The 21823-nt window shown below is 34.9% G+C and overlaps 1 protein-coding gene across 7 annotated transcripts in view; it reads left to right on the forward strand.

Annotated features, from left to right (window-relative positions):
- Positions 1–21823, forward strand: part of TJP1 (tight junction protein 1) — a 133740-nt gene that overhangs the window by 90607 nt on the left and 21310 nt on the right. For all 7 annotated transcript variants that reach the window (XM_027851528.1, XM_027851526.1, XM_027851530.1 and 4 more), the window contains exons 8-15: positions 50–194; positions 11021–11163; positions 12694–12799; positions 15942–16092; positions 18231–18339; positions 19230–19449; positions 19702–19886; positions 19991–20086. In XM_027851528.1, the coding sequence (XP_027707329.1) occupies positions 50–194; positions 11021–11163; positions 12694–12799; positions 15942–16092; positions 18231–18339; positions 19230–19449; positions 19702–19886; positions 19991–20086 (1155 nt within the window). The remainder of the gene's footprint in view (positions 1–49; positions 195–11020; positions 11164–12693; positions 12800–15941; positions 16093–18230; positions 18340–19229; positions 19450–19701; positions 19887–19990; positions 20087–21823) is intronic.

The raw sequence follows: 21823 nt of genomic DNA on the forward strand, positions 1-21823 counted from the left end.
ATTTTATTGCAGTCATTTCATGGGACAAAAACCAACTTTTATTTAACAGACATTTCAGAAATTCAGTCGCTGGCATCAGACCATTCCAATCGATCACATGACAGGCCCCGCCGCAGCCGTTCACGATCTCCTGACCAGAGGTCAGAGCCTTCAGATCATTCCAGGCATTCTCCACAGCAACCCAGCAATGGCAGGTGATGGCATAGTTGTGTGTTTTGATTTAAAACTGTCATTATGCATATAGCTTATTCATTTTTATTTATATATGTGGTGTAGAAAGTTTTAAAATTTTCTTTTTGGATGTAGATGTATTTTAAATATGTTCTCTATTTTTTTGCATGTGATGTTTTCATGTAAAAATTTTTATAGTTTTAAAATTTAGTTCAAGTATTTTAGTTTTAAAATATTTAGTTTTAAAAATTAGTTCAAATATTTTAAGAATTACTACTGTAAAAACTTGAAGAATCAAGAGAGAGTGATTGAGATGTTGAGGGTGGGCCCCTAGGTTGAGCACTTTGAGAGTTTAGATGACTTGGAAGATGGTAGTGTGCTATGCATAGTAACAAGGGAGTTTGGAAGGGAAGTGAGTTGTGAGAGGGGAAGAAAATGAGTTCAGTTTTGGACATGATGAGTTTATATGTCTGTAAGACATTGAGTTTGAGATTGGAGATTCTTGTTTAGAAGTTAGAAGAGATGTTAGGCCCAGTCAGATAAGTAGATTTGTGCTCAAATTCAGTTCATCTAATACTTCATTAGTATTCTGGATCTGAAGTATAATTTCAAATCCAGACTTGTTTTCATTTAAATTTCTCTTAGTGATTTGGGTCACTATTTTCCCATATTTAAAAATTTTCATTTCTTATATGAAAAACTGTTCATATCCTTTTGACCACTTATCTATTGAGGGCTTTAAAAATCTAAGTTCCGTGTTTCTTACAGTTTTCTACCTCCAACTTGTCTTTTCAGTTAAACTTATCAAACGTTTACTCTCTGCAAAGCACTTTGTTAGGGGCAATGAGATAGATGAACAATTAGATGGATTCTCCTTTTGTGGAGCTTACTGCAAGGAGCTAGGAAGATATTTACACAAAAAGGTATTATACGAGATGGAATGTGATAGGGACAAGGAGAAAAAAATCACTTTCTGTGGAAGAAGTAGTACCTGAGCTAGATCTGGAAGGAAAATAGAAGTTTTAGTAAACGAAAATGAAGCAGTGACTATGTTTCAGATATTGGTCACAGCCTGCATGAAATATGGAGAGAGTAAGACAAGATCAAGGAGCGGCTTATAGTCTAGTTTAGCAAGAACACATTGTGCATGAAAGGGTATGTGACATGGTCACACCTATGAATTACTAAAATTAACTTGGCAGTTATAAAGGTAGGTAGGAGGCAAGGAGACTACATAGAAAGATGTTGCATTTAAATAATTAAGAGCTTATTATAACCATATTGGGGTAGTTGCACTATGAGAATGATTATGGAAATAGAGTTGAATCGATTTGGCAGCTTACTCGTTAAAAGTGGTAAAAGAGAGAGAAAGAAGAATAAAAGATGATTCCATTCTCACCTTAATCCTGGCTTTTTCCTGAATGGTTTTGGACCAAGAATGTGTTGGTGGTGGTGGTAGCAGCAGAAGCAGAAGCAGTTTATCTAGTGCTTTAAGTTAATTGTAATCATTATTAATTATATAAATATAAAACTACCATTCATTTGGTAGTTTTAATTTAGTACTTTAATGACTTTAGACTTAAAATCTCATTTACTTAACCAGTCATTATAGTCATTTTTGGGGGGAGGGGGGGCTAGGCAATGGGGGTTAAGTGACTTGCCCAGAGTCACACAGCTAGTAAGTGTCAAATATCTGAGTCCGCATTTGAACTCAGGTCCTCCTGACTTCAGGGTCGGTGCTGTATCCACTGCGCCACCTAGCTGCCCCCATAATCATTTTTCAAAGGCCACAGTTTCTAAAAAAAGAAATACAAATGTTCAATAGCCTGAAAAATGTCCAAAATCACTAATAATCAGATGTAAATTAAAACAGGCCTGAGGTACTACCCCACACTTAACCAAGATTGTGCTAAAAGATGGGGAAAACATACGATTATAATGACAGTGGGAAAACAGACATGCTAAGTTATTGCTGGTAGAACTGAGGACAATAATTTGGACTTTTTAGAAAAAGTTACTAAACTGTTCATAGCCTGTGACACGAAGCTTCTGCTCCATATATATATGTCCTCAAGAGGTTATTGATAGCAAAATATGTTTTAAAAAATTGGTAACAGGATTATTTTAAGTGCTGCTGCTTAACTTTAGACATTAACATTTCATTGCTGATTCAGACATTGTATAATCTAATGATACTGAACTTCATGTTGTTTCTCTCATATAGCAGTCCATCTCTTGAATGCTGTCTTTTCACTGACTATCCCTAATTCCTGGAATGCTCTCCTTCCTTGTTTCTTTCCTTGTCTCTACCTTTTAGCCCCTCTGAAATCTCAGCTTAAACCATACAGAGGCCTTTTTTGATCCCCCCAAATTTTTAGGGCTTTCACGATTGCCTCCATTTTATACTGTTCATATATCTTGTTTGCACATAATTATTTATATGTAGTCTTCTTCATTGGAAAATGAATTACTAGAGGTAAGGAATTGTGTTTTTGCTTTCCTTTGTATCCTTAGCACTTAGCCCATTGACTGGCACATAGTAAGCACTTAATAAACGCTTCTTAACTTTACTTTTGTCCCTTTAACTCAGGAGAGGTACTCAGTTTTAGTCATATGTATTCCAATATAATCCTTCATCATACACTGTGTTTGTATCCAGAACAGGTATTTCTGGGATCCAGTGAAAATGAGGTGAAGTTTTACGTACTAGTCTGTTACACTTGTCGATGCAAAAGTGGGGAGAAGGGAGTTAGATATTTGATCATCTTTACCTGTTAGCCTATTACTCAGCTATAGGTTTAGTTGTTAACCTCTGCCTAATAGAATCCCTAAACTAACTTTAAGATTCAACTGAAGTACCACCTTCTACGTGAAACTTAGCAGATGACTGGCAACTGTTAGCACCTCCTCTCCCACCAACTACCTTATTTTCAACTACTTTGTATTTATCCTGCATATATATTCTGTTGTATTTAAATATATGTTGCCTCTCCAAATAGAATGTAAACACCTTGAGCAGACACTATTTCATTTTTTTGTTTATCTCCAGCATCCTCAAAGTACCAGTTGTATAGTACGCACTTTCATCAATGCTTGTTGATTGATTTTTTACTCAATCCAGGAATTTTCCCTATAGCATGCTGTTTTTCTGCATTCTCAAGACTTATTTTGAGATAGAGTACAGACAAGGGGGGGAGGGGGAGGGGGCTTAGAAACCATGCTATTTTTCAGTATTCAGTAAATGGTCAATAAATATTAAGCACCAATTCTGTGCCAAGCACCGTGCTAAGCGTTGGCTGTAGAAATATGAAAAAGACAGCCCTTGCCCCCACGGGCTTACAATCTAATGGGGGAAGGTAGTATACAAAGGAAAGTTGAAAAGTGGAGGATGGGGAGATCTGGCATGGCAGTGTGGTAGAGAAACCAAAGAAGTTTAGAATGAGTGCAACTGAGTGGGAAAATAGGAGTTGCCTGAGATTTTTTAAAAAGCAAAAACTGTATTATATTTTCAAAAATATTTGAAAAACAAAAGTTTGGCTCAAAAAATGTAAGCTCCTTGAGGTGTCAGGTATTGTCCTTACTTTTGGATTGTATCCCCAGCATTTGTTGTTGTTGTTCAGTTGTGTCTGACTCTTTATGACCCTGTTTGAGGTTTTCTTGGCAAAGGTACTGGAATGCTTTGCCATTTCCTCCTCTAGCTCATTTTATAGATGAGGAACTGAGGCAGACAGGGTTAAGTGACTTGCCCAGGGTCACATAGTTAGTAGGTGTTTGAGCCCTGATTTAAACTATAAACTCAGGAAGATGAGTCTTTCTGACTCTGGGCCCAATACTCTATCCACTACTGTACCACCAGCTGCCCAGCATTTAGCAAGGGGCTTGTCTTTCACATAGTAAGTACTTAATAATTTTTTTTTTCATTCATTCATTGTTGGAGAAGAAAAACCAAATATCTTAAAACCAAGTATTTTAAGGAGCAGATGGAGTCCATGTTGCATAAGCAGACAGAAAGAGATTGAGTTGGTTGAAGTTGATGAGACTACACATTAGGTTAACATCTTCTGTAACAGTTAACTGAAGAAATGGAATGTTGGTTACTTTTAGATGTAGCACATGTCCCATCACTAGAATTATTCAAACAGTGGTGAATTCCAGCTGTCAAGGATGTCTTAGGATGGTTGGGCTTGGGCTAGGACTGAAATGACTTGGGATGCCTCTTTGAATCTCTCATCCTAAGTGAAATTAGTGACTTTAATTCTAGTTTCTTTGTATGTCACTAAATGATTCTGTAAGCAGTTGTGGTTATATATGGCTCTTTAGAATTATAGATTTAGATTTGAAAGGTGCTGTATAGGTCACTTGATCCAGCCATTTGACATTATGGGTTGAAGTTGGGAGGGGTAGTGTGTGTGTGAAACTACTGATCAGAGAGGCCAAGGGGCTCACCTTTGCTCACCCATCCAGCAGTGTCAGGCATCAGTCCACGTTCCTCAGGCTTTCCTTGTTGTCTCACTCCTTGGTCTCTGCAAATAGTCTTGTAGAGGAGGTGCTGCTTGTAGAGGAGGAGTATTGAATGAGAGAAATGCTAGGTTTGGATTCAAAGGATCTGGGTTCAAATCCTAGCTCTCTGACATAATATCTGTGCACCTTTTGAAAGTTAGCAAAACTCTCTGGGGTCTCAATTTTCTCATCTGTAAAATAAAAAAGCAGTTTATAATTTTAGGATTCCTTCTAGTGCTACATCTGTGATCCTGCAATGATGAAAACAGACACACAGACACACACCCACCCTCTTTAGAGGGGAAAAAAGGTTTTATTCGTTCTTTTGTTTTTTACATTGTAACAATTCTCCCATGTCCTTCACTTTCCTCCCAAAGAGAGCTATCATCTATATAACAAATAGTATTTTTTCAAGTCAAAAGAAAGGGGGGAAATTAATACAACTATTGTGATAAGGCCTTACTATTTAACCAAAGGAGAAACCTAACCAGGTGTTGTAGTGAATAGAGCTCCAGACCTGGAGTCAGGAAGACCTGAGTTCAAATTTGTCCTCAGGCACTTAATGGCTGTGTGATGCTGGGTAAGTCATTTAAGCCTGGTTGCTTCAGTTTCCTCATTTATAAAATGTGCTGGAGAAGGAAATGGCAAACCACTCCAGTATCTTTGTCAAGAAAACCTCAAATAGGGCCATGAAGAGTCGGGCACTACTGAATAGAGGAAGCGAGACTAATTAGACTGAAGGAAGGTTCTGAGCTTTGCAGTTCATGAATGAAAGAAATTACTTTTGATAACTACATATTAGTATAATTGGTTTTCTTTTTAATCTTACTTTGTATATTTTGTGCATTTAAAATTTTTTGAGAAAAGGTACAAGACACAGAAAAGATTAAGAACCCCTTAACTTTCCTGAGGTCTTGGCTAACCTCTAAATATATCATCCTGTTTTTCCTGGAAGGCACTTAACTGTTTTCCAGCTGCTTTCATTTTCCTTCTTGTTTATATCTCCTGTTGCTAGTTTCTGTTCCCTCTGCTTCTTTCAGCTTCTGAGCAGGTAAAGGTTGTTTGTGAGCCTTTTCACTATCTTCTCTTGTCCATTTGCATTTTTTTACATTTCTCAGGACACTTTTACATTTACATTTACATCTACATTTCTCTTATATGGCCATAGGGAAAGTACCCTTTGGAATCTGTCTTCATTTCAATCTTTTGTATTATTTAGGGCAGCTAGGTGGCACTGGATAGAGAGCTGGGCTTCCAGTGAGGAAGATATGAGTACAAATCCAACTTCAGATACTTTATTAGATGTAATATTGGACAAGTTACCTACCTCTGTCTGCTTCACTTTACTCAACTATAAAATAGGGATTTTGTCAAATACCTTAGCATAGTGTTTGCCATATAATAGTCACTTAGTAAATGTTTCCTTTCTGCCAGCTTTCATGCATTCCTGCTTTCCCTTAGGCCTTACTCACTTTAGTTCTCCCAGGGGGCTAGTTAAACAAATCTTTATTAAATATATCTTTAAATGAACTATTTGGAAATTAATAAGAGACTTGTACTTAGAATGTGTCTTATGGTAGGAATAATTACTTATGTTTCTGTATGCCCTGTAAATTTTAAATGTGAGTCTTCAATGAGTGAGTCTGATTTTCATTTATCAATTCATTTTTATAGATTTAAGGATCTTAAAGTTCTCTAAGTATGCTTTTAGAGGGCTTGAATTTGATAAATATTTGAAGTATTTTACCTTTTTATAATACTGTTTACATTACTCACCTGAAGTGTTACATTTTCTTAACAGAGTTAAAATTTACTCAGCTTCTATACCTCTTGAATTTAGTTGAATTAGCACTAATGAAGTGTGTTTGGAGAATGTTACATGACATTAATATTGAATTACTAAAACATGAGATGGTAACTAAATTCACATGCTAAGCAAAATTGAGATAATATGTTTCTGAAGAAGATACTGTAATTTTGCTAAACTGTGCTAACTGACCTATGCAGGTCTTAATACCTTGGCTAAATATGAGATATATTCCATCTGCTTAAGGAACTTAGAAAATCTCTGATGGCTTAAAAGACGAACTGTGTTTACTTACTCTTTTCCCACATAGTTGATTGTAGGGAACTATACTCCAAATAAATAATTTTTGAGTCAGGACAGTCTCTCTTTGTAGAAAATCTTGCTTTACATGTGGATCATTTTTTTCCCCCAGTTTGGGCTATTAATGATTATTACTAACCGATGAAAAGTTCATTTCAGTATTTCAAAATGTTGGGAAATTACTCAAAAATAGATAATTGTTGATCACGTTTCCGTTGTCGTTACCATTAACTAATTTGATTCAGTAGTTTTTAAAAATTATTTAGAAGCAACATGAACAACTTGGTTCAAGGTTCTCCTGACACATACTGGCTTTATTACATTGGGCTAGCCACTTAAAATCTCGTCAGTTCCCTAGGCAGCTCTCTAAGACTGTAAATTACAGAGTATGTGTTGATATGTATTATTAGAGGGAGTTTCTTTATCCTGACTTGATAGAAAGACCAGGTGCATCAAGTGAATTTAAAAAAAATATATATTTTTTTTACAATTTTACTATAATTTTTCTATCTTGTACGTGTGTACTTTAAATACAAAAAAATTATAAGTAGATATTATAATTTTGCTTTGAAATAAAATTTTCTTTCTCCTTTCTCTAGTATGTTCATATACACTGTGTCATTTGACACAGCTTGGTTCTTTGAAGGGAGTTTGCTATATCAGTGAGGTCATAAAGCAGATCACAATCTTTCTTTACTATAATGAAGCATATTGATGATTTTTTGAGGCCAAAAATATTCTACCATTACATGGCTAACCTTTTGGTTGTAAGCTTTTCCCAGTTTAGCTAAACTGGTTGATATACATCAATTCAGTTGCCAAGCTATACTCTGAGCTTTTGTAGCTTCTTGTATGGAAAATGTGCTCTGTAGGCATAGCCTTCAGCAACCATGGTACCTCAGTTCCTGCTGAAGTGGGGACTGTTTAATAATAATCCTAAAAGAAAATTTTGTTGCTTTTACATGGATTTTATTTATACTTGAATTTAAGATTTTTAAAAACTTTAGTACTTAACCCTTAAGTCTAAAAAAAGTTGAAATTTAATTGGTTTCTTAGATATATTTGTTATAGAACTTTGGGGCTCTCCTTTTTAGCTCTGCCTCATGTTATGTACATGTCTAATTCCTCCCATAAGATTATAAACTCCTTGAGGACAAGGCCTATGTTTTAACTTGGTACAGCATTGAATGCTAGGGGTATATTGACTTAATAAGTTCAGTTGAGTTAGGTATGAGTATTTTGGGAATTATGTTTCATACTACCACATTCTAGCTTTTAGCCATTTTTGTTCCTTAGTTTTGACCTCTTGTTTTTTAACTTTGTGAAAGATGGGAGTGACCAGGAAAAAGGATGTGGGTTAGGCATTTCATCAGGTGATTAAATTTGGCTTTATGGTTTCTTTCTCCATTGCAAATACGACTAATAACAAGTGCAACTGGTTTTCTGGGTGATGAATTGGTAGCTTGATGGATTTTCTGGTAAAGAAGTTTTTTAATCTTCATATTTAGTGAAGTTAACTTTTTTTATTCTTAGAGTAGCATCACATTAATTAGAGCAAATTTAGAGGTTAGTATATGAGAAATAATCAGTCAGTAACTGGATATTTATTGCATGACCATTATTTACTAAGCATTGTGAAAACCAGATTCATCTTGAATTTTACCTATGGTCCAATGAGAATCTGTCTCCTGTTGGCCATCTGATTCATGAAAGTGAGAACTAGTCATCACATTTGATGTAGTTGAGTTAAAAGCACTTTATCCTGATAGTGCTTTTTAACGTTTTTCATTCTGTAGCACATTTGTAGGTTTATAAATGTGTCGTTGCACATCAGGGAAAACAAGGGTCCCTACCTCCATTATTGAGCTTGAAGTGCCAGTATGACAGCCAGGTGGAGATGTCCACCAGATAGCTACAAATAAAGGTATGTAGTTCATTAAAATGGGTGGGGCTGGAGGCATAGATTTGGGTGTCTTCCTTATAAAGGAGATGGGTGAAACTCTAGGTAGTTGAGATTACCAAGGGGAAAGTTTTTATTGAGAGAGAAGAGTGTGGAATGAGAAAGGAGCCTTGAATGGAACCCAGTGAAAGAACCAGCAAAAAGAGACAAGAGAAGTTAAAAATCAGAGAAGAAGACTGAGAATATTGTGTCACTTTAGAGTAGCCAGGAGGCACAGAGTAGCAGTGTTAGGAGCAGGAGTGGGTCTTAACCTTTTTTATATTGTGGACCTCTTGGTGGCATACTGATAAAAGCTGTGTTCCCACTTTCAGAATAATGTTTTTATTTTCACAAAATTAAATATATTGATCATAAAAGAGACCAGTTATAGTGAAATATAGTTAAATTTTTTTCTAAGTTTGTGGGACTCTAAGTTAAGGATCTTTGCTATAGGTAGTCATGGAGGAGGAGAACAAAAGGCCATTGTGTTTCTTAACTAGGTTACTGATGACCTTTGAATGAAGTTTTAATAAAGTGCTGCTGGCAAAATCACAAAGGGATTAGGATCCAATGGAAAGGGGAAGAAAATGGAGGCACTGGCTACAGATGACACGTTAGAAATTTGGAATCCATATCTATGTGGGGACAGGATAAAGGAGAATCCTTTATCCCATGACCATAACATTTCAAGGATCACGTTGGTAAAGATATTCACTTCTATATAACCCATAAGTGTATTATTTGTCACAGCTGAAAAAAATTATCACATTTTGGGCAGGCTTTCCAAAAAAAAATTATCTGGATTGATCCCTAGAGGACCAGTTAGTTCAGATAGGTATTTCCTTTGCCAAACTATACTTAAAACCTTCTTAGCTGGGTGCGGGATTTGTCAGAGCTTGTACTTCATTTGAATAGTTCTTAGCTCAACCATCTCTATGCCGTGTTGAAATCCTGGAGTAGGAAGATAATTATAACTTAATATTTGAAATAGCTGTTGGCATAAAATGTTTCTTTAAATTGATGTCACTTAAAGCATAATGGCTCCATCTTGTTGCTGGTAGTGGAAGTGCACTAAAAATCTGATAACATTTTAGTATAGATAGGAAGTAGTGGAAGGTTAACTTTGAATGTACCTACTTGATATTATTTCTAGGGTTAAAGAGATAAAGTGAGGAACAGTTTTGTTCTGAAGGTTTTATATACCTACATACATACTCAAATACATGCATGCATATAGTACCAGTATGACAGCCAGGTGGGGATATCCAACAGATAATGAAGGTATTCATTAAAATAGATAGTGATATATCTGTAGAGATATCAAAAGGTATAGATATATATGTATGTAGTATGTACATATGTAGTATCAGGTAACACACGAAAAGTAATTATACACAAAAAGGTTTGGTGGATATAATAAAACATGCTATTTTTGAGGACATTTATATTAAAATGAGAATAAATGGGTCATGAAGACAGTTGTTAGAACAGTGTTATTTGTTAATGTTTTTAATTTAAGTATAAAATATTTTAAGTTCAGACAAATCTGAGAGTATTACTTTTTGCCATTTTTGTTGTGTATGAAATACAAATAACTTGTAGAAAGTTTTTTTTTTTAAATCCCTGAGTAATAACCATCTTTGCAGTAGAATTAGAGTTATTAGTTTATATGGAAGTATTTTAATTAAGTTTATTCCATATGTATTCTTAAAATAGCTCTCTCTTGTCTCAATATGTTCTAAAAGGTTTCTGGACTTTGAAAAAATACAAAGGCGGTTATAGATATGCATGTTTTCCTTTTCTATATCTATTCTAAAATGTGCTTATTTTAATAGGAGTTCATTATGCTTTACATTTTTTAATGTTTAGGTTAATTGCATGTGTGTTGAATTATATTTAGAATAATTACTTGACTTCATAAACAGAAGAGCTTTGACCTTTAAGATTTAAAAGTAGCTCTGTTCTTGTTAGAGATAGGAGGCTGTGTCTTGGTTAAATTTTTATTTGTGATTTTGAAGCCATTTTAATATATGCAAATTAAAAAAGGATAGTATATACATCACAGATTATTGGGTAGATGTGCTTCAAAGCTATGAAAATTCTTTTATTATATTAGTTACAGTTCTTTCTTTGATATATTTGTTGATACTATATTTAAAGTACATTAGGAAAACTCGTTTTGCTGTGCTGAAGATTACTGAAGTTTTTTTCTCCGTAAGGAAGAATAACTTTAATCCATATTTAGGCTAAATGAAATATCTTTTTCTTCCTCTTCCTTACTTTCTATATAACAAAATATTTAGTCTCCGGAGCAGAGAAGAAGAGAGGAATTCCAAACCTGGAGCTGTCTCTACACCAGTAAAAAACATAGATGATCTCATGCCTACTAAAACCGTGGAAGAAGCCATAGTTGAAAGGAATGAAAAACAAACCCCTACTCTTCCAGGTAATCTTGGCAAACATATCAAGTAAAGCAACATTACACATGTAACTTGAAGAATTTAAACAAAAGGAAGGATTAGTGTAAGTGGAGAACATTTTAAAGCTGTTGGTTATACTTTTGAATATAAAAATGTCTCAAAATACTTGTTGAATTTTTAAATTTTTGTTATTTAAAGGGTAATTCTGGGTATTTGTCAGATACTACTATCTATAGTACGACTTTGCATGTTCTAATTTATCAAAATTTTGCATGAAAATGTAGATATTTCAATCCATTGTCTCATGAGAGAGGCCTGGATAAGTGCTATTGCCATACTAACATAGTTTAAATGTCTTAGGATTTTTCTCCTTGAGAGCTTTCTCATAGTGAAGAAATGGCAGAGAATTATTGTCTATGAGCCTTTGCAGCCAAATTATCTAGATTAATTGTAGATACAGATTAATGATATCATACTAGTGATGATGGAGATATGCCTTATTTTAAAAAGAAATAAAATAATGCCTTGTAGGGAGATGAAGTAAGGTTTGTGATAAAATACCTTGGTAATTCTTGGACACATATATAATGGGAAGGAAATCCATCCCTATTTAAGAGCAACTCCATAAGTTGCTCTTCCTTAATTGTCCAGACTCCAACAAACCCATCTCATGTTGGCTAAACCAAAATTTTCTAGCCCATTTTAAATATCAAAGTTAAATTAGTTTGATTGGTATGACACTCTTTAATCCCAATTTAAAAGGGTAAGGGAATTTTGTTTTTACGAATGTTTTACCTATTTCCTTTATTATAATTTACATCTGACATTGAATACTGAAAAAGGCTGTGTTTGTGTGTGTGTGTGTGTGTGTGTCAGAGAGAGAACAAACAAAAGGATATAACTCAGAGGTGAGAACACTGGTATTTTTAATTCTTTAAAGTGATTTAATTAAGTTTTCATCTTTAATAGAAATTATTGTCAATACTGTCTAGCCCCTTCTCTTTAACCTATATCTTAATTTCTCTCTCTGTCATATACATTCTTACCCAATATCCCTTTCTTCTAGAAAGATACACTTTCCCCTTATTTTCATTACTTATTTTCTCATCTTATTCTCACTTGTATTTACTTTGCATGTCTAGTCTGTGGCAGTATTAGATATATGAAGTCGTGGGAAATAAAGAACAGGATTTTCAGAGGAGTAGGGTTTAGCTATTACTCAATCACTCTTGTGTATTCTTCTGTACCCTTTTTTCCTAGAGGAAAGACAGCATCTAGAATAGCTTGATGCTACTGCAGGCAGCAGCTTATGTGCCTTGGCAAAATAGTAAAATTAACAAGTAGATGATTTATAAGGAGCTTTATTACATAGTTTCAGGAGTTGTAAAGTCTGCTGCCATTCTTATAAACATGGTATATATCTTCCTTATTGTTAGGATTTCCTGCTTTATATTTATAAAGTGGATGAATCTGAAGTCAAGATGCTTTTTTGTGTCTGTATTTGTGTTTTCTTTTTCAAGTAATAAACTCTAACAACTTTAATTTTTTCTCATCAGAGCCAAAACCTGTGTATGCTCAAGTTGGGCAGCCAGATGTAGATTTACCTGTTAGTCCTTCTGATGGTCTTCTACCCAATTCAAGCCATGAAGATGGAATGCTTCGGTAATATGATTCTAAGTTATTTTGTTTTTAGAATGAGTACATTCACTGTAACATATTATTCAAGATATTTTAGGGTTCCATTAAATCACATAAAGCCATTTAATACCCTTTCTTCATGTTTTTACCATTATTGTTTATATCTCTACCTTGATACACAACTCATTTGCATCTGGGAAGTTGACACACTCCCACTTTGAGAGTCACATACCTATGTTTAACCCATTTTCTGTGGTTGAAATTGTAGAAAAGTTGTTTTCTATCCTGACTAATTTCATAAACTCCTAAATGTGGTCCTAACGTTATAGCAACCTGTCATTCATTTACTGTGTTCCTGAATAAGCCAGCAAATAGGAAATTTTCATTTTTCTAGGCAGATCAGTAAAAGGTATATCAGATTTAAAAAATAAATTTGCAAACAATAAACAGTACACAAAAAGAAGAATGGTTGATTAACTTAAGTTTTTATTAAGGACCAGGCCACTTTTTCTCTTGATGGAAATGATACGTGTATATTTCAGTTATCATGGTATGATAAAGCTATAATAATAGAATTCTGAAAGAGCACACTACTTTAGTCTACAGAATTCATTTAAGGTTAAGGGCAGGAAAATGGTTGAGAGATTAGGAGGCCTCTAAACAATACCAGTAAGCAAATAGTAAATTATTTGCACTTTGTGATTTTGTTTTGTTAATCCTACAGTGTCTAGTATGGTTTGAGGATGACAATTATTGTGTAGTCATTCATTTATCTTGTCTATTTATTCCCCCAATTTTGAGGATATGTAGGAAGCAGTCTCGAAATAGTATAGTTCAGTGTTATATCATGTCATCATTCTAGATCTAAAATGAAGAAAATAAAATACGGAATTTCTACTGATTTATGAATTAGATTGAAGATTCTCCTACGTTTTTAGTCATAGAAATGTACCTATATTAATAGCTTCTTAGCCAGGTAGAATTTCTATAAGGTAATTGTTTTGAAGGTATGAGAAGGAATTGGTTTGCAGCCAGCTTTTTGTCCCACCTAAATGCAATATGGACATTCAAGATGCATTGTTATCAAACATTAGATAAAGTGGCCAGAATTTTAGTTGAACTTTTTGAAATATTAATTATCATGGTCACCACCACCACTATCACTGCTGCTTGCTACTCTTAAGATTTTAATGTAATATTTGTTGGTAGTTAGAGAATCTTCGACATTTTAAATTTTAAGCTAATGACCCAATTTATATAGTGGTCTAAGCTTTTACAGAGTTTTTTCCTCACAACAGCTCTGGGAAAGTGGGTGGTACAAGTATTTATAGTCCCTTTTTTTGGTGGGGGTGGGGTTGAGGCTTAGTTACCTAAAGTAGCACAGGTATTTTATAAGTGTTTTTTAACTTACTCTTCTCAAAGCCCCAATTCCCTCCCTATTCCTCCTTCCCCTGGACTTGATTTTTTGAAAGTAGTGAAAGACTTAAACTATCCCAAAAGTGTTCCCTTGCTTTGTTGTTTATGCTTTCCTTCTTTCCTGCAGTTGACAGAAAAACAAATAGCTCTACTACTTCATACTGTACCTGTACTTTTGATCTCGTTTCCTGTAGTACTCCAGAGCCCTTTAGGACTCTGACCTTGAATGAAATGAATGGATCAAAAAGCATGTATTAAGCACCAACACTATGCTAAGCACTGGCAAGACAAATAAGAAAAAAAAATACCTCCTCTCAAAATGGTCACACTTTTAATTGGATCAGGCAACACATTTTAGAGTTCAGTTGCAGGGCAGGTGAAAAGACCCAGAAGTCTTTAAGGTGCAGTGACAGGGGTCATAGTAAAGCCGCGTAATAAAGTGCACTTCTTTGGGTACACCACTAAGTCAGATTATAGTGCCCAGTAGTCTGGAGAGCAGTAAGACCCAGAAGATATTAGGACACAGTAGCAAAGCAGATAGTTAACCAGTGTCTTGCTTCTTTACAGTTTGGCTTCTGCCTTCACAGTTGCACAGAAACTTCCCTTCTGGCCACTAATGATTCCCTAGTAACCAAGTCTAGTGATCTCTTTCATGTCTTAAAGTCATAGGCTTTCTTATAGCATTTGATACTGTGAACCACTCCTCCTTGTGGATATTCTCTTCACTATCCAAAGTATTGTTACATTGTCCTAGCTTTTGCCTCTCCTTGTTCTGTTTCCTTTGCAGGAATTCTTCCTATACCCCTTAGCGTTGTCATTTTGTTCATCTTCTCTTTAACACACTTTACTTTGTAATCTATTTACACACATAGCTTTAACTACCACCTCTGGGCAGGTAATTCTCAAATTTCTCTTTCAAAATTTTAGGGGCCCTATATCCAGGTATGAGTTGTTGTGGGTAATGGGTGTCTCTGATTTAGAGTTCCAAGGGACCTTTGAGTTGATTAAGTCCAACCTTTTCAATGTGCATAAGTAGAGACATGTTAAATGTCCATACAGCTTTTAAGTATCTTAGGCCGAATTTGAATGTAAGTTTTCTGGATCCTCAAGCCCAGTACCCTATTCATTAATCCATGCTGCCTTTTACAAAGTACCCTTTCTTCACTTTATCCTCAAATGTTTTTGATAAATCTGAAAAAATGTACCTTTTACAGCACTCCCAAAAGGTCAAGAATTTTGAGAATACTTTAGAAAGCTGTCTCACAGGAATTAGAGTTTGGGCTTTTTTTTTAACCTCCTTTTTGCACCACATCCCACAATAAATTCTTAAGGAGTATGTCCTGAACAACTCATACACTTCTAGTGTATTATTGAGTTTCTCTGCTGTATCCCCTTTATTAAACTTTTAAGCTCTGTGTCCAGGCGCCTTTATGTGTCTTAAACTTTTAGTTTCTCCAGTACCTAATGTAGTGAGTGTTCCTCATACAGTCGTTATTTAATAAGATTTTGTTTAATTCACATTTATAATAAGAGCCTGTCATTTTTAGATTAGTTTATACTAAGTATAGGAAGAAAGTATTATTAACTGTGAATTTGAACTATGAATCATTATATCTTATTAAGCAAATTGAGGCTCATTGTAAAGTGTTAAAAATAAAAAATCTTTTCAGATAGCATTTTAGTATTTTTGTTGCCTTTTTATGTTAAGAACCTCTCTTAAGAATTATACATTAAATTTCTAATTTTACAGGCCAAGCATGAAACTGGTAAAATTCAGAAAAGGAGACAGTGTGGGTTTACGTTTGGCTGGTGGTAATGATGTAGGAATCTTTGTAGCTGGAGTTCTGGAAGACAGTCCTGCTGCTAAAGAAGGCTTAGAAGAAGGTGACCAAATTCTCAGGGTATGTCAGTATATTGTGCAATTTTAAAATTCTTGTAGAATTAGAAAGAAATATCAAATAGAGAAGCCATTAGATTATAACTTTCAATGCTATTCTCTTAGGCCAAATAGCTAAACGTTTATAAAGGAGGATTCCTGCAAGTACAGGACTTGTGCTATGATAATATGGTAATGCAACTGACATTTTTACATTAGCCAGTAGTTTTATGATGTTATTTGATGGATCAGAACTTGTATAAAAACTGTCTAAAGGATAAAGTTCAAACTCCTTAACTTGGCATGTAAACAGACCTTTTATATCCCAGCCTATCTTTCCAAACTTATTTTTTGCTTCTCCTGTGGCACAAACCCTCTACTACAACCACACTGAACTACTCATTGTCACCCGAATTCTTCCTATTTTTCTGTTTCTCTGTCTTTACTCATATTGTTCCTCCTTCATCAGATGCCCTTCTCTTACCTATCAGAATTCTAGCCATGGTTCAAGGTTCCTGAACTGGAATGGACCTTAGATAATGTATTCCAACTCCTTTATTTTGTAGCAGTAGTTGGTGTCTTTGCTTATTTTGTAATTAGTTATTAACTGCCTTGTGGCACACTTGCAATTGTTCATCACATACCATTGTTTATTTAGTTCTGTGCATACTAGGTGGTGGAATGGATAGTGTTCTGTACCAGAATCAGAAAGATCTGTTGAAATCCAATCTCAGACACATACTGTGTATCCCTGAGCACGTGTCAGCCTCCATTCTCTTACCTGTAAACTGGGAATAACAGTAACACCTACTTCTCAGATGTGTAAAGCTAGCTGCTATTATTATTATTATTATTGTTTTATTTTCTTCACAGTACTTTATAGTTGCTATGCCCTTAATAAATACTTCTTTGCTAGGATTTGAATTGCATTGACTATAACAGATACTTAATTCAAAAAGGGCTGGATCGTGTGGACCATGAAAAACAGTACAGTTTTATAGGGGTTTTAGAATCATAATTATTAATAATTTATCTTATTGATTGTGATTTTAAGAATGTTTTTCCATGAATGGCATAATGGTTATATTGTTTTCAACTTACCATTCTTAGAATATACTTAAATTCCAAAAGGTATAATGATTAACTTCTTGTAAACTTAATTAAAATGAGGGATTCATTACTAATGAATCTTCTCATATAATGGAAAATTAATATGAATGAATATAATAGTGTTTTAAAGCATGGAACAAATTTCTAAATGTTTACATTATTGATATCCTGCTGTAGGGAAGTACCACTGCCTTTATTTTCATTCAAAATATCTCTCTTCATTCCATTTCTCAGTTTTATTTTTGTTAGAATGGCATAATATAATGATTTTCTTATGTATTTACCATCAGCCATTTTTAGAAGTAGCCTTCTAAAGATATTTTTGTTTTTTTAAAGAAAAAAGTTGAATTGGTAATTGTTTTTTAGAAGTGGGGATTTTCCACCTTTCTTTAGAAAAGGAAAATCTTGCGTTGTCGGGGGTGTGTGTGTGTGTGTGTGTGTGTGTGTGTGTGTGCGCGTGTGTGTGTGCGCGCGCGTGTGTGTGTGCGCGTGTGTGTGTGCGCGCGCGCGCGTGTGTGTGTGTGTGTGTGTATGTATGTTCATTTGTTTTTGGTGAGGGAATTGGGTTTAAGAGATTTGCCTAGGGTCACAAAGCTAGTGTCTGAAGCCGGATTTGAACTCAGGTACTCCTGGCTTCAGGGTGGGTGCTCTATCCACTGTGCAACCTAGCTGCCCCTTGCATTGTGTTTTGTGGTTTAGTTAGGCCTGCCTTTTTATCCTCTATTTATTTATTTGTTTGTTTTAAATTAATTTATTTGTTTTTAGTTTTCAACAATCCCCAGATCCTGGAAGCAGAGCCAGGCCTACCTTTTTATCTAAGGATATTTTGACTTTAAATTGCCTTATAATACACTCAGGTTTTATTTAAACATTTTGAATCAAACTGTTTTCTTTTTCTGAGGCCCACTTTAAAAAACAAAGCAAACAAAAGCTATAGGATATTGTGTTAGATAACCCTGAAAATCAGGTGAGGGTTTTTTGTTTTGTTTAATATTGCATAAATAACCTACATTGTACATCATAGGATGATTTTTATAAACTACATTCTAACAGGTAAACAATGTAGATTTCACAAATATCATCCGAGAAGAGGCTGTGCTTTTCTTGCTCGACCTCCCTAAAGGAGAAGAAGTGACAATCTTGGCACAGAAAAAGAAGGATGGTAAGTTATTTTCATAGAGTTAAACCAACATAAAAAAAAAGAAATATAAAAACATATAGAGAAGGGTTACTGTAGAGGAAGCAGTTTTCAATATTAAATAGTGATTTATTAGATTTTTCTGTAATATAATCAGTAAAGGAAAACTAGAACTGCACCTCAGTTGGTTTCATTGATAAAATAATTTATCTGTTAGCAACTCTCTTGTGGCATATATGAGAGAGTAATGATCATAGATAAAATTGGCGAAACAGGATCCTTTTTGAGTATACTCCATTGAGAAAAATGAGACTCCTATTAATATGAAATTTTTATGGTAATAAGTTCATTTTAGTAGTTTACTTAATATTTTAAGGAGATTTCTTCCTCCCACTAAATTTTCCAAACTTGGGTTTTTTATTTAGAAAATTTAAACAAATTCATTGAGAGCTGATAATTTTTTTTTAATCCTTATATCTCAAGTCCCTGGAATGTTTCCATGTGTTATAGCTGTCTGATAATTGTTTATCAAATTTAATTAAATCTTAAAAGTAAAATCATGCCACAGTTTTAAAAAATTAAATATTACTTACTCAAATTAATTTCTGATCTTTTGAACCATTGAGGCAGTTATGTGGCTCAGTAGATGGAGCACTTGCTTGTGTAGTCAGTAATACTTGAATTCTAAACCTGACTAATTATACTTATTTGATATGTGACCCTTAATTTCTGTTATCCTCAGTTTCCTCTACTGTAAAATGGAGATTATAATAGCACCTGCTTAATCAGGGTTGTTGTGAGGTTCAAATGAAATATATTTGTAAAACACACGATGCTTAGCATATAGTAGGTGATTGATAAATATTACCTTCCTTTTCATTGATGTTCTACATGTTTATTTTGTTTTGTTTCAGTTTATCGTCGTATTGTAGAATCAGATGTAGGCGATTCTTTCTACATTAGAACACACTTTGAATATGAAAAGGAATCTCCTTATGGGCTTAGTTTCAACAAAGGAGAAGTGTTCCGTGTAGTGGATACCTTATACAATGGAAAACTGGGTTCTTGGTTGGCTATACGAATTGGCAAAAATCATAAGGAGGTAGAGAGAGGCATAATCCCTAATAAGAACAGGTATGATTAGATAATTCTTCTCTTGAAGTAAATTAAATGAATGGTACATGTGAAATGATATATCTAGTAATAGAAGTAAATTTATTGAATATGAGCTAATACAAATCATTGTGTTCAATGCTAAAAATTGTTTGCTGTTATAAGAGATCCTCAAATTATACTGAGATTAAGATTTAAATAACATTTGATTAGACTGTTTCAAAAGTTAATTTACTTGTGGGTCTTTTTTCTCATGGTATATTTTTAATATAGAGCTGAGCAGCTAGCTAGTGTTCAGTACACACTTCCAAAGACAGCAGGAGGAGATCGTGCTGACTTTTGGCGATTCCGAGGTCTTCGTAGCTCTAAAAGAAACTTACGTAAAAGCAGAGAGGATCTCTCTGCTCAACCATTTCAAACTAAGTTTCCTGCTTATGAACGAGTTGTTCTTCGAGAAGGTAGGTTTCTTTTTAAGGATTGGCCTGTTCACTACCTACCATATTTTGTTAAATAAAAGTATCTTAAATTAATTGCTTTCACTGAAATTGTTTCTCTGATATAGCTGGATTTCTCAGACCCGTAACTATATTTGGACCAATTGCTGATGTTGCAAGAGAGAAACTAGCAAGAGAAGAACCAGATATTTATCAAGTAGCAAGTGAGTACCATTTAGACTATTGGTTACTGATTCCAGATGAGGGGGTAGGAATACCTCTTTACTCCCCACTGCCACTTTTAAAATCCCCTTTTGTCATCATCACTCACAACTTCTCCTCCTTAGATGTCTACTCTATGCAGATTGTAATAGCTGTTGTCTGCTTAGTTTCCTGGGGCAGCTAGGTGGCACAGTGCATAGAGTGCTATGCCTGAAGTTAGGAAGATTCATCTTCTGAGTTCAAATCTGGCATCAGACATTTAGCTGTGTGACCCTGAGTAAGTCATTTAATCCTGTTTGCCTCACTTTCCTCAGCTGTAAAATGAGCAGGAGAAGGAAATGGCAAACCACTCCAGTATCTTTGCTAAGAAAACTCCAAATGAGTTCACAAAGAGTTGGACGTGATTGAAAAACAAAAATGACTGAAAACAACAAAAACTTAGCTCCCTGGTAATTCACCTTTCTTTCTCAAGGAATTCAGCACCTGGCTTCGTCAACATTGTGTTCTCCACAATTTCTACACTTTTCCTAGGATAATTATTCTACCCTATCTACCTTATCCTAGGTGAATTCAATGTTCTTTTTGATGTTCCTTCAAATACCTTAAACTCCCTATTCTTTAGTCTCCTCAACCCCATTTCAGCCACACATAGTGGAGAGTCAAAGAGGATGATTACAATTAGGTTTCCACCATTCAATCCCCACAAGTATTTTACTTCCTCAGTCAAAAATTCTGAAATTCCTCTATCTTACCATGCATTTCTTTTTATACCTCACACCTCCTCACCCAGTCCTTGCCCTCACTGCAACCTTTAGTCTTGCTACCCCTCAGTAATTTCTCAGTGTTTTCTCTGACTTCAATTTCTTCCCAATCTCAATCCAAACCTGTAATTAAACAACTCAACTCCATCCTGTCCTCTACTTTCAAATATCTTGCCTCCTTATTACTGCTCATCTCTTGCTGAACCCTCATCCTTGGATTATTCCTACCATCATTGGCTTCCTCTACTCCTACTTGAGTACTGCTGAACAAAATGAAATTACACAACTGTCCTGACTAGGTATGCTATGCATTTGTTACCTAACTTATGTTGGACTTATATTGGACCCTCACTGCAGTGAGACAGTACTTTTATTCCTCCCTCATTGATTTTCTATTTCATTTCTAGAATCTTCTCCACTAATCATAATCTTTTCCATTCTCTTCAAGTCTTCTGTATTAGACATTTCTCTGGCCTCTCACCTGAGGACCTTGCCTTTTACTTTACTGAAAAAAATTTAGATCATTTGCTGTATTTCCTCTTCTTCCTTTTTCATCTCAAAATCCCTGAACTCCACCCTCCTCTTTTCTCCTTTTCCTCTTCTCTTTCAAGGCCAACTCAGCTCTCTGTCCTTCTGTTTTCCATGGAGTCATGCAACTTCATTCTTCTCTTTCTATTTTTTTTCACTATTTCCTTCAGACACACTCATGTCTCCTCTTCCCTTAAAAATATTCCCCAAACCTTTCTGTGAAACTGTTGTCCCATATCTCTTCTCCCTTTGCACAGCCATACTTCTAGAAAAAGCCATTTAACCCATTGCCCCCCTTCACTTTCACTCCCTAGCTCTTTGTAGTCTGTCTTGCAACCTTATCGCTCAACTGAAATTGCTCTATGATTTTTAATTGCCAAATCAGATGTTCTTTATTACTTCTAGACCTTGATTACTCTGCTGTGTCAATTTGACACAATGTTTATTATG

Source organism: Vombatus ursinus, unplaced genomic scaffold (genome assembly GCF_900497805.2).
Source record: "Vombatus ursinus unplaced genomic scaffold, bare-nosed wombat genome assembly UNPS02009205.1, whole genome shotgun sequence".
Taxonomy (NCBI): Eukaryota; Metazoa; Chordata; class Mammalia; order Diprotodontia; family Vombatidae; genus Vombatus; species Vombatus ursinus.